Genomic DNA, 12,310 nt, shown 5'->3' with positions numbered 1-12,310 from the left:
AATTAGTGCGGAAAGATATTGGCAGAGCATCAATGTGTGGCCTCTGAACTGCAGGGGATATATTTATCTTGCTTTACAGAGAATCCTCTCTTTAAGTGGAAATTCCTGGACACACACCAGTATATCAGATGAATGGGAATTCGCCTTGCGTGAACGACCTGCTCTGTACACTCTAACCAGCTGTATGTACGGTTCTTGTGTGGTTTCCTGGCTATGGGGGAAGAGGGCTTTCACGTATTGCCCATTGTCAAAGAAGTTTGGGCCCTTCTTATTCAGTTGTTATTGCTTCTTGACCTATTATCTAGGCCTGGGCGGAGTTCAGGGAGTTCTGCTACATTGAGCTCCGTGAAGTGACAAAAAACTCTGCTGCACTACGTGGAGTTCCGCAAGCGGTGAAGTGCGTTAGGGTCATGCTGTTTGTGATGATTTTCAGCTCCGGGTGTTTGTACTTCACTGGAAAATCATTGTGACTGGTACCATGCGCAGCGCAAATGGGCGCTGCTTCCTTTCTGCCGCTTGGGTGGATTTTCTACCTGAGCGGCAGCTTTCACAATACAATCAGACAGTTTCTCAATGCGAGCGGTTGCAAGCATACGCAACGACACGCATTGAGAAATCCAACTGCACTCGTTGAGAAATTTCGCCAGGGGGTTGATTTTCCTCGCTCGTACTTGCCAACTGGATGTTGACGTGCCCGAGTGCTGAAAAATCGTGCCAGGAGATGTATTTTTCTCGCTTGCACTCACCAACTTGATGCTGACGCGGAGTGTGGAGCACAGAAAACTCTGCAGACTCTATGAACGGAGTAGAGTTTACCACCCAGGCCTAATATTTTCTCAATCTTCCAAGTGTGCCTATGAGTCGATCTGCTGGTACCTTAGGTGAATGACTTCCTGCTGGAGGAGCTCAATCTCTTCATCCCGGCTAATTTTGTGATCCTCCAATGTGGAGACACTGTCCCCAATCTCAGCCAGTCCCTTGCAAATTAGTTTTAGGTATTGGGAAAGTTTCTTTTTTTAACCGTCTGAAGATCGTCTCTTAGTGATGCAAACAGGCAATCCATAAAGAGCGAGTCACCGGGCCGTTGGTCTCCTCCCCCCTCCGGTGGCTTGTCCTGGCTAGCAGGAAGGACCCGGTCCCCTACCGAGCTCCACATGTGTCTCAAGAGGAAGTCCTTAGGGGAGCGGGTCTCTGCGGTATGCACCGTTGCCATAGTCAGTCACTACGGTGGAAGTCCCAACCACAGAACAAATTACAGCTCAAGGGCAGAAGGGAGCTCCTCTGGATGGGCTGGTCTCTTAGTAGTGTGAGGGTGTCTATCGGCAACAGCTGTGATGGCAAAGGCATGTCCAGGTGATTGGGGCCCCAGCAACTTTGGCACAGACTTTCGCGTTCTCTCTTGGTTCCCATCCTATTGCTGCAGATCACCTCACCATCCCCTTCTGATAAGTATGCCGGGTGGCACTCACAAGTCATGCCACACCCACCAATGCACTGTTCCCCTTCGGGCTGTCCAAAACCTCTCTCCTCTGCTGAGTACTGGACCATTCTTACCCGCCAGCCTGTGTACATCCACCAGAATAGCAGACGGAGACTAGCCTTAGCCCTCGATAAGTATAAGCAGAGCATGTCAATCCATGCGGACTCCTGCCTCAGTGGGAACATATTTCAGAAAGCCAGGCCAGCAGGTGTAGGGCCCAGATAGTGTGTGACATGGAGCCACGGCATAGAGTGAGTGCACGCCTTGGGGTGGGGGTAATCGCAAAATTCTGGTAAAGCAGATCCCCCTGTATTGGAAAGAGGCTAGGCTCCAGTAAGGTTATGTAGCATGAGAGCGCCCATCACTGCCCCCTCTGGGTCTAGACCAGCCCCCCAGGCCCCAGACATGAGTCTCTGTGGTATAGAGGGGCTGTAGCCGATAGGGTGGCCCAGCACTGTTATTCCCAGTTCCTCAGTTAATCAGTGTGTCAAACTTGGGGGCTTAGGGCTGTGAGCCGATGAAGAGGTTGGATCTGTGCAGAGCATTAGACACAAAGGGCCTACAGTTCATGCCCCTGCCCCCAGGCCTCTCCACCCGTAGTTTGTGCTTGGGTGCGCATGAACTGCGGAGTCAGCTGTGTGAGCACTGGAGGGGCCGTTGCCTGATAGTGAGAGGCAATGTATTCTATTGCAGCTGAAGTCTTCTCAGCTGGAGTGCAGCCGTCACCATCTTACTGCTTATGAGGCGCTGCGGCCGCGGCTCGGATTCCACTGAGACAGACTTTCCCTCATCAGCTCTGGAAGGTCCCTCATGATATAGAGGTCCCATATCATGGGGGGGCACCGTAGGGGTCGCACTACTGCTATAGGTGCAGGGATTAAACAAGGCCCGCCAGCTGTACACTGTGAGGTCAGGCTACAGGCAGGATTGAGGACACAGAGCCTGGCCATGGTCAAGGCCAGCCGCGGTCGGTAGTAGGAGTAACTGCAGGGCGGTGACGTGGGGAGGGGGAGGGACTGGGTGGGGGGTAGTAAACTATGGATTACGGAGGTTTACAGGTAAATTAACATATAAATTAATAAAACGAATTTCGTTGCGTGCACAGCATCGCATTTGGTCCTTCACCCTGGCCCTGCTGCACGTGGCTGATATAAGAGGGCTTGGCCTCAGGTCAGACCCTGAGCAAAACTCTACTGCGTGCAGCCAAAAGCTGTGCGCAGCCTGGGTTGGCTGATGGCAGAGATGGGCAATGGGCCCTCTGACCCAAAAACTGCTGTGCTCAGGTAAAGCACGTGCTCCATGTAAGCTGACAGATGGTAGCGGTTGGGAAGTGTGCCTGACCGCTGTTTGAAAAATAAGTATTTGATCAAAGAAAATCCAATTCATACCTATGCTTAAAACACCAATTTGTGAAAGAAAGGAAACGAAAATAAAGAGAATTACGTGGCTGGCAGCTCAAGATATGGCTTGTTTTATTCATGTCTGTAAGCATAACTGGTGAATTTCTGTGCCATAACTCAGTTTTTAAAAGCGTTTTTTCAGTGAATACATATGTGAACCATTTTTCCACTACATACTTTCAAATGTTAATGATGTCATCTTTTTTTCAACAGATGAAATGGGTGAAGACCTTTACAGCTGTAAGTCCGAGCTCAGGATAGTCCTTCTTGGTAAAACAGGAGCTGGAAAAAGTGCTACTGGGAACACAATAATGGGTAGAAATGAGTTTGAATCCTACAGCTCATCAGATTCAGTGACCCGGGATTGCTCTAGAAAAGAGATTGACTTTAATGGGAGAAAGCTTGTCATTGTGGACACCCCAGGTTTGTTTGATACAAAGATGTCTCAAGAAGAGACAGTACATAAGATTTCCCGCTGCATCGCAATCTCCTGCCCCGGGCCACATGCTCTAGTGATGGTGCTGCCAATCGGCCGCTATACAGCGGAAGAAAGGGACGCTGTCGAGAAGATCCAAGACATATTTGGGAAGGAGGCCATGAAATACATGATTGTTGTGTTCACCAGGAAAGACGAGTTAGAGTTTGAAAACTCAACATTGGAAAAGCATCTGAAAAAATCCAACAAAGACCTCAGGAAGTTTATCAAGATGTGTGGGGATCGATATTGTGCATTCAACAACAAACTAGGAGCAAGAAGGCAGGAGCAAGTGTCTGAGCTGATTGCAAAGATTGACAAAATGGTGGATCAGAATGACGGAAGATGTTACACCAATGAGATGTACAACCAAGCAGAGGCGATCGTGAAAGAGAGGGAGGCCGAGTTGAAAAGACAGTACGAAGAGGAATTGGAAAAAGAAATGGAAAAACTCAGGCATCAATATAAGGAAGAGCTGAGGAAAATTCGGTTAAAAGGTGAAGCTAGAGAAGGGAACATGATGCAGCAGCTGACACTGAAGTCTCAAGAAGCTTTCGGCAACAAGGAGGGTGATGATAATAAGGCGACGCTGGCTGAGCTACAGCAACTGCGTGTGAAACTGAAAGAGACTACAAGAAAAGTCGATGCAAAGGTGAAAGAAATCAAGGGTGCCAGAAAAAAAGCAGGCGAAGATGCAGCGCCGAAAGTAAAGACAGCGTTGTCAACTCTTCATTCAAAAGTACGAAAATGGTTTCGCAAGTGATTATTTTGTAAGCAAGTAAGAATTGTTCTGTTTTATGTAAAAAAATCTTTCTTCTTGATAGTAAGTAAGTTTTTTATATGATTTGGGGCAGGCGCATCTTAGATGCAAAATAACATAATGTAGCCTCACTAATTTTGTGTACCACACAAACATTCAAATAAATTCATGATACAAATAAACACGACTTCTTGTTTATTACTGTTAAAATCGTACTAGAGGAAATCAGCTATCCGACACACTTACCAGGCCAGTAATCACAATGTGCCTCTGTTCTGTGGACATTGTAAATGTTGTATACTTGTAAAGCGCACAGCTGCCCCAGCAACGGGGCGTCCCGGCGCTGTATACCGCTGGGGAACCCATCCTGGCTTTCCCTGTGAGATGGTCACTACTGGGCATCTCCAAGGTGAAGACAAGCATCCCCGGCACTGATAGGGCCGTAAGTGGAGATTAAGTAAGCTATTGCCCAGAGTTGCTGAGGGGGATCCATGGTTAGAGTAGGCACCGAGGCGAGAATTATCGAGTCCGCTGACCTTGGCCCAAGACCCTGCCGCATCGGAAATCAAACCCTGGTCCCGGCCCGACCTCTGCTTCCAGGTCTGCCGCCTCTAACCAGTGAGCCACTCCACTCCACACTCCACATTGCAGTCCCTGGTCAAACTGTTCGTATATCACGCCAAACAGCTGTATATCACTATACTGAGGTCAGTGTTGTCGACCCAAGTATTGCATTCACTATATCACCTAACACTATAGCATCATTTTTTTATTTTATTTCTTTTTATTAATTAGCATAGAGGTCACAGGTACAACATCAGCGCATTGAAATACATTGGTGTACACAGTAAGAGGATGTCAACAATCCTGATCAACACAGTCGACCACTAACATCACACTGTTGCGGTAAACGGCGTTTACTTAGCATGCGTTACTTCGCATGCCATTACTACGCGGTCGTTTGTACGACCGCGTTGTTAGTTATCATACCTTTACTACGCAATTCGGAACTACGAATTGCAGTAAGGGGGAGAAGGTGTTGGATTTAAAATCCAACACCTTCCCTAGTGTCCGCATAGACTGGAGTTGGAATACTAAATTATACTATTCCAACATCCAGCACCCCCTTACTGCAATTCGTAGTTCCGAATTGCGTACTAAAGGTATGCGAACTATAAACGCGGTCGTACTAACGACCACGTAGTAATGGCATGCGTACTAAACGCATGCGAAGAAACGTCATATATTCCACTGTTGCATCTTCTTGTTCAAGTAGTGGGCTCCAGAGGTTTAACCCTTACGTCCCATTAACAGTACCTGCAAAATAGTCTGGGGAAAAATAAAATGGAGAAGAGTTTAATGAGGGAGATAGGGGTGACAGGGAAGTTTAACTTGTAAGCACACTAACATTCGTTCTATCTGTATACGAGTAAATTGTAACAGGGGAGTCTCATCGGAGACTTGTGGGTGGGAGTTAAGATAACCCTGCAGTGGTTCCCAGATGTCCTTGGGGCGGGTTTGGGCAGGCAAACGTTCCCAGTACTCAGTCAGTTGTCTCTGACAGAACGCCAAATCACTCAGCCAGTTAGCAGGACAGGGGCTATGACGTCTGCCCCAGTACAATGCTATCCACCGCTTGGCAAGAAGCAAAAGCAAAGCCGCCAGCTTCCTAAATGGCGCCGGCACAGGTCGCACATAACCCAGCAGCGCTGTGAGGGGGGAGCACTCCAACACATATTCAAGCATTTGGTCCAGAACTCCAAAGATATTCTCCCAATTGCATGCAACCTCCGGGCAGGTCCAAGCCAAATGCAAAAAATTCTCTTCCAAGGCTCAGCATTGCACACACCTCGCATCCTCACTCAAGCCAGCTCTATGTAGCTGTACAGGAGACTTGTAAATAAGGTGGAGAAACTTGAAGTGAATTAGCCTCAGTCTATAGTTAGGGGATAGGTCTCTAGCCTGCGCACAACAGTATGCCCACTTGTCATCCGTCAAGGGGGAACCCAGTAACTCCTATCAATCTTTATGCGCAGCCCGTACACATATTGGTGCCTCATGCTGCATACCCACATACAGACAAGTGATGAGTTTACGTGGTGATGGTTTATTTAGAAAGTCCTCCATGGGCGTCCGCAGGAGGGGGCAAGAGGGGGCGCTTGCCCCCCCCTGGATCGCCGGGCCGTCTGGTGCTGGCCCAGTGACAATGTGGTATTGTCACTCAGGCAGCGCACGTTGCAGTAGCGGACGCCCATGTGTTCTGAGCAGGCAGCCACCCACCTCCCTCCACCTAGGGTATTTGGTCCGTAATTATCACGATTAGAGCAGGCTGTGCTGTTCCCCTGCAGAGAGGCCCCAGGAGTTTAAACGTTCTCTCACTTGGGGCCTCTCGCACTTCTCTTTGAACTCTAGAGACTGTAGCAGCCCCTCCCCGACCTCGAGCAGACTGTGGACAGGCCCATTGTCATTCTGTCTGCTTCTGATCATCACATAAAGAATGACAATGGGCCGTCTGCATTTAATGTGCCTTGAAGGCGAGTGACTCGCTTGGAGCCAGTAGATTATTCCACCCACATCTGATTAAAAAAAATCTACTATTACTATTAGATCCGTTTGCATTTTTTTAGCCTTAACTGTTTAGCTAGTATTTATTTTTTATTTGTACATATTTAACATTCCTTCTGAACCGAAATTCCCGGCCTCATGCAGTTTTGCACAATTAGACTACTGCAATGCAATATGTGAGAACATTTACATTTACATATACATGTAAATGTTCTCACATATTGCATTGCAGTAGTTCAGTTGTGCAAAACTGCATGAGGCTGGGAAACTCGGTTCAGAAGGAATGTTTAATATTTTAGCAAAAAATAAATACTAGTTTCAACAGTTAAAAAAAAAAAAAGCAAACGGAAATTAGATCCTCAAACACTGCAACCAGGTGTTAATTCTAGGGCTTCATCGAAACCTTTGCTGGACATCAATCGGAGAAATACTGCGTTTTCAAAATTCTCAATTTGGTCTACACAATACACTCTGCACATGACCACCAACATACAAGAAAGAACAAAGAAAACTGTTTGTACTCGAAGATAAATGCATACAAGCTCCCAGGTGGTCATCTTAAAGTTGATAAGATCTTTTTCTTTTAGATCTGGCATTAGTCAAAACCTTAAGATTTTACTAAAAGGCTATGTAAAATATATTTACTCATAGGGGCATTCAGTCAGCCCTCTTCCCTCACAGCCGTTTGTTGTGACATTCGCATTATTTTTCATTCACTTATTACCACATACAGCATGGGGAATTATGTCCTCACACGTCAGCCACTAGCTAATTTAATTACGAGTGACTGCATTCTACTGTTTCACACGGAGCGCTTGCACATACAAAGAAATCTCCTTCTGTGCCATGGACCACTACGGCAATGCATGCTTTTAGAGACCGAAAAAGATTTAGCTTAAAGCCAATATTTTGTTAATATATATTTTCAAGGGACCACCAACTTTGCCAACAATCTAGTTGTACAAAAATCACGAGAAAATAACATGCATTGACAAAGCCAAAAGGCTAGACACCAGCGCATATTTTCCCCCCACTTTACCCAACAAAAAACATGTAGCTAAAGTGATGCGCAAAATGTAGTGAGTTATGTTTTTATTGTTCTCTACCCAAAATGGTGATTGTACAGGGGATGCCTATCTTCTGTGTGAGATTTTAAAACATGATGACGTGAATGGTTGCAAAGGCCCTCTGGAACGGTTGACTGGTCACCTTTCTTATGCATATTGCTATATTTGGGTGTTATACGGGTACCAATGAGGTCCAAACTATGCCCAAAAAGTGCAAACATGAGAAAATAATGTAGGTATATTATCACAAAATTTGCAGCTGCAGAATTCCCTTTTTCTTGCCAAATAATTTAGTCAAGCCTGCAGCATAATTTGGCCCTACTCTGCTGCATAATTCCAGAGGCCCTGCAAATAGTACCTACCAGTATGGATGACATGTGACTTGTGGTAAATTTAATTACCTAGACTTAATTTATGCGGTAAAATTCAATAAGAATAACTCAGTAAAATAAGAGGAAGAATCCGTGGTATTTGAGGTTTAAAATGGGTTTATTCCTTACAAAGGAATTGGTTCGAACCAGGCAATCGGGTTCCGTCACCACTAAGGTTCGGGAAGGGATCGAGCAATATTTTATTGACAGGTTATCACATATATAGTAAATGCATTACAGTGAAGACATATGCAGAAGGCGTGACAGCTGAGAAGAGAGATAAGAATACACATACGTAATGAAAAGGCGTTACAATAGGTGTGCATGAGGGCATGTACTAGAAACGTCATTATGATGATGACACAAGTGGGTGGATCCATAAGAGAATCCTGCAAAGTCAGCATAAATACTTGGCAGAGATGCGCGCACAGTAGCATGACGTGTGATTGACGTGTAACTGGAGGGTGAAGGGGACTTGACATTTAGCCCTACATGAGGAGACAGAAGTCTGGGATGTCAGAACAACCTAATCCCAAATCGTATCTAATATCTTGTGTTTAAGGAACTGTATTATCTGGAAGGAAAGGTCTCTCAGGCAGAGGCTATCCTATACTAACTACTAGTGCGTGTATTAAGCGTCTACGTGTCTACATGAGATGCGAGGGGGCATGGGCCTACCATGGCAACAGAAGCCATGAATTACTTGCACGGAAACAGTAAGGCCGGGCCCTTTGCTCTGTAGCTGGAAGGATGTTTACCTAAACTACTAGACAGGAATGCATTTCTCGAGGAGCGGAGCAGATAACTTGAAGGCTGAATACAGTCTTTGGCAGGCAACAGGCCGGGCCAGGCACCGTTAGCCGCGCAGGAAGTAAGACAAAGGTCATGGATACAGATACAGGTCCAGGCTGGAGCATTCAGAGGCAGAAGGCAGGAAAAGCTTGATGGCAGAATTCAGGGCCTACCTTGCCAGAGCTGAAGAACGTGAAAAGTATACCATATAAAGACGGTGGCAAGGCATACTTAGGAACGGAATATCCGACCCATTCATGGCGGATCTGAAAGAGGACATGTGGACGTTGGACACAATTGTATTTGCGTCTTCATAGCTTGAAGTGGAGGGAACATACATGTATTTATAGCATGTACATGGAGCCGTTGGGGTCTAAGATAGGGGACATAATTGATCATAAAAATTCATATTTCCTCAGACTCCTACACCTTGCAGCCCCCATTGTCATAATTAACATTTCCTATACATTGATTTACATACATATATGAGTCATTGTCTCTGAACAATGTGTGTGAGCTAAAGTGCTCAACACCCTACATTGGGCTGACTAGCTCTATAAAAGAAATGAAATACACAGAAGACAGAGTCTATATGGAGATGAGGGGCACCATTGGAGGTTGATAGTGAGGGACTCTGAGAGTGAGGTCTTTGGTGAAGGAGTGTAATGAAGGCTGAAGGCCTCTGTATCCCCTGCAGTGTGGGGGAGGTGGCAACCCTTCAAGGGAACCCCAAACCTTCAGGAGCCCTTGTACAGCCTAAAGCCAATGTTCCTATGTGAGATATGGGAGACTCAGAGGGCCCACATTTAATTCTGCAGGGGGCCCCCCATAGTTTTGCGTTATGCCACTTCTTTCAGAGGAGGGTGCGTCAACAAAGATTGTCGCACCGGGAGCCACAAGCACTAAAGTTGGCCCTGCCAAGGTCATAGCTATTATTTCTGCTGCCAGACTGTGCCCCAGACCATGAGGTAAAAGCACTTCAAGAGTTTAATGTAGGATGGACTAGTAGGAAGGCATAACCTATGAATGGAGGGATTTTATTTTAATATAACCTATGTTTCTGTACAGTTTTTATTTCACCATTTCCCGTTAATGAAGAACAAAAAGCACAATTAGAAATGTCTAACATAGCAAAACCGGTGTGCACTAATCCCTAAACCTTGTAGTGCCCCACTGTAACCTGCCAGACAAATGCTCCGAGCTTGAGCCCTGGATGCATTTCTCCACCATTCTTTGAAAATTTGCCTTTTTTCCCAACAACCTTTGATTTTCTATCTGTATGTATGTATGTATATGTTATTTCTGTAGTGTGACCGTAACCAAAAAGACAGCGGAGCGCTGTACAATGCCCAAGACAAAATTTACGTGTGAAAACCTGTACCAAATTTATGATGGGTTTATATTTACTAACTTTTCATGCAACACAGCTCAGCAAGTGAAGTTCTGCACTGTGTTGCTTCAATGGAAAGAGCACAATAGCAACCTATTTTCAAATATATGGTGCAGTTCTGCTCTCTTCTAGTACTGGGGCCCTTGTGGCTGCCTCGTGCCAAAACATTGTCAAGTAATTTTTTGTGCCGGAAGGGAAAGCTATCCTTTGCGGCGATTTCCTCTTTGCCTGTGTGCTGCAGAATACAAGTAACGAGGAAGAATAAAGATATTTCTTCTCATTACGCCTAGCTCAGATAGGCACGCCATTTTGGCATAAACCAGTCTTTATAAATCTGGATTTACATTGCAATGCATGGGAACGCCCATGCACCACCCTTGTAACGCCTACTTGACCGCTTTCTAACTTTGCGGTCAAAGACAGAACAGTAAAGTGGACTACTTGACAGTCTTGTTGTGGCCGTAAACAGCGTGTGAATCCAAAGACTAAGCTGTCAGCTTTTTTTGTAACACAGAACATCTGTTTAATACCTGCAAATGAACTGTGCAAATATTTTAAAACATATCAGCAGTTAGGAAACCACAAATGGACCACTTGTTTGTAATTCAGAAGTGTGTTGGAAATTTTAATAGGTTCAAAGCAATCAAGACAATTTACTTGGTGATGTTCAAATGATACATATTTGCTGAACCCAACTTTCCACACATTATTATTTGTGCGCTATATAGTTTTATCAGTAAAACTGCATCTTGGTATTTTGTTGCCATTTCAATGGAAACTGTTCTGTATGTAAAAGATGGTGCCTCTTTCTGACCTACAATAATGCCTTAACAACTTCTAGTCCGTAGCTCACCTCTGTGCATCATTGAGAATCTGCAGTTAGAGCTCACAGAAAGGAAACAGCCCAAGCAGTATACAATCTTCAATATAAAGGTAAAGCAAGGAGGATTGAAATATGGCTAACCAGGGCGTTATATAGCAATGTCAACTTCTATCTTACAGTTCTGGCGTGCAATAATACTATAACGCTCAGCAGTGTGCAGCCAATTATAGCTCATGGAGGCTGGTTAGGAACTCCCTTTTCCTGCTTAATGCTCTTACCCTCACACAAGACCCGTCCGCTATGGGTCTTGTCCATCACTCAGTCTGTACCAGCCACTAAATCAGTCATCACCAGCTGAACAGTCATGGAATACCTAAAGTGATCTGACAGATGCTCAAAGCTGCACGCATACCAAAAAAACGTGATTGTCTTAACCCAACAAACCTATTTTAACTTGTACTTACATTGGACTTCTATTTACTAACTTATATACTGTTGCGCGACTTCCTCTGATGTGTCTACGTGCCTTTTGTATCACATTTTTGTCCTGAATTTTGACCGGCTGTCCTGAATTTTTTTTCCTGAATTTTGAGCCTTTGTCCTGAATTTTTACACTCACTGTCCTGAATTTGCACCCATGCCTGTTGGTCACCCTACCTCTATCTGGGACAAACCCCACCCCGAGCTCCATCACCCTCATCTCCGAAGGGTCATCATATCCTCTGAGTCACCAGCGCTCCACCTCACTTTCAATTCAACCTATTTTAGCCTAAATAAAAACACTACTAAACATAACGTTAGTGAAACATTTATAACACACACACACATAAAACATACAACATACAGAGTACTTACTATCAACGCTGAAAGCTCCCTGCTGCTAGAATACCAATATGCATTTTAATTTATCCAAGCAGCAGCATTGATCCATGTACGTGTCACAACTTTATAGTAAGTAGACCGGGCCGCCAGTTTCTCAGCTTTTCCCTGCTTAGATTGTGAAGTGTGTGGTGCGAGTGCCAACAGTTAAAGGCAGGGAGTTACACTGTTTCCACGGTGCCTGAAAAACACGGATCATGCTTGCATGGTCCGAACATGGAAACTTCCATAATCAATCAGCACTGAGTGGCTTCATTAACCCTTGGATGAGTGGGAGGCTGTGTGCTGAGCTTTGGAATTTAATATAA

At 45.2% G+C, this 12,310-nt stretch overlaps 1 protein-coding gene across 3 annotated transcripts in view; it reads left to right on the top strand.

The window, feature by feature from the left end:
• LOC146796133 (GTPase IMAP family member 7-like) overlaps positions 1 to 4,285 on the top strand; it is a 94,406-nt gene extending 90,121 nt beyond the window's left edge. For all 3 annotated transcript variants that reach the window (XM_085630174.1, XM_085630176.1, XM_085630175.1), the window contains exon 5: positions 3,094 to 4,285. In XM_085630174.1, the coding sequence (XP_085486300.1) occupies positions 3,094 to 4,118 (1,025 nt within the window). In that variant the 3' untranslated portion in view covers positions 4,119 to 4,285. The remainder of the gene's footprint in view (positions 1 to 3,093) is intronic.
• The last annotated feature ends 8,025 nt before the right edge of the window (positions 4,286 to 12,310 follow it).

This window comes from Triturus cristatus, chromosome 10 (genome assembly GCF_964204655.1).
Source record: "Triturus cristatus chromosome 10, aTriCri1.1, whole genome shotgun sequence".
In the NCBI taxonomy this organism is placed as follows: Eukaryota; Metazoa; Chordata; class Amphibia; order Caudata; family Salamandridae; genus Triturus; species Triturus cristatus.
The sequence above is the reverse complement of the archived record's forward strand: the minus strand, read 5'-3'. Positions and strand labels throughout refer to the sequence as shown.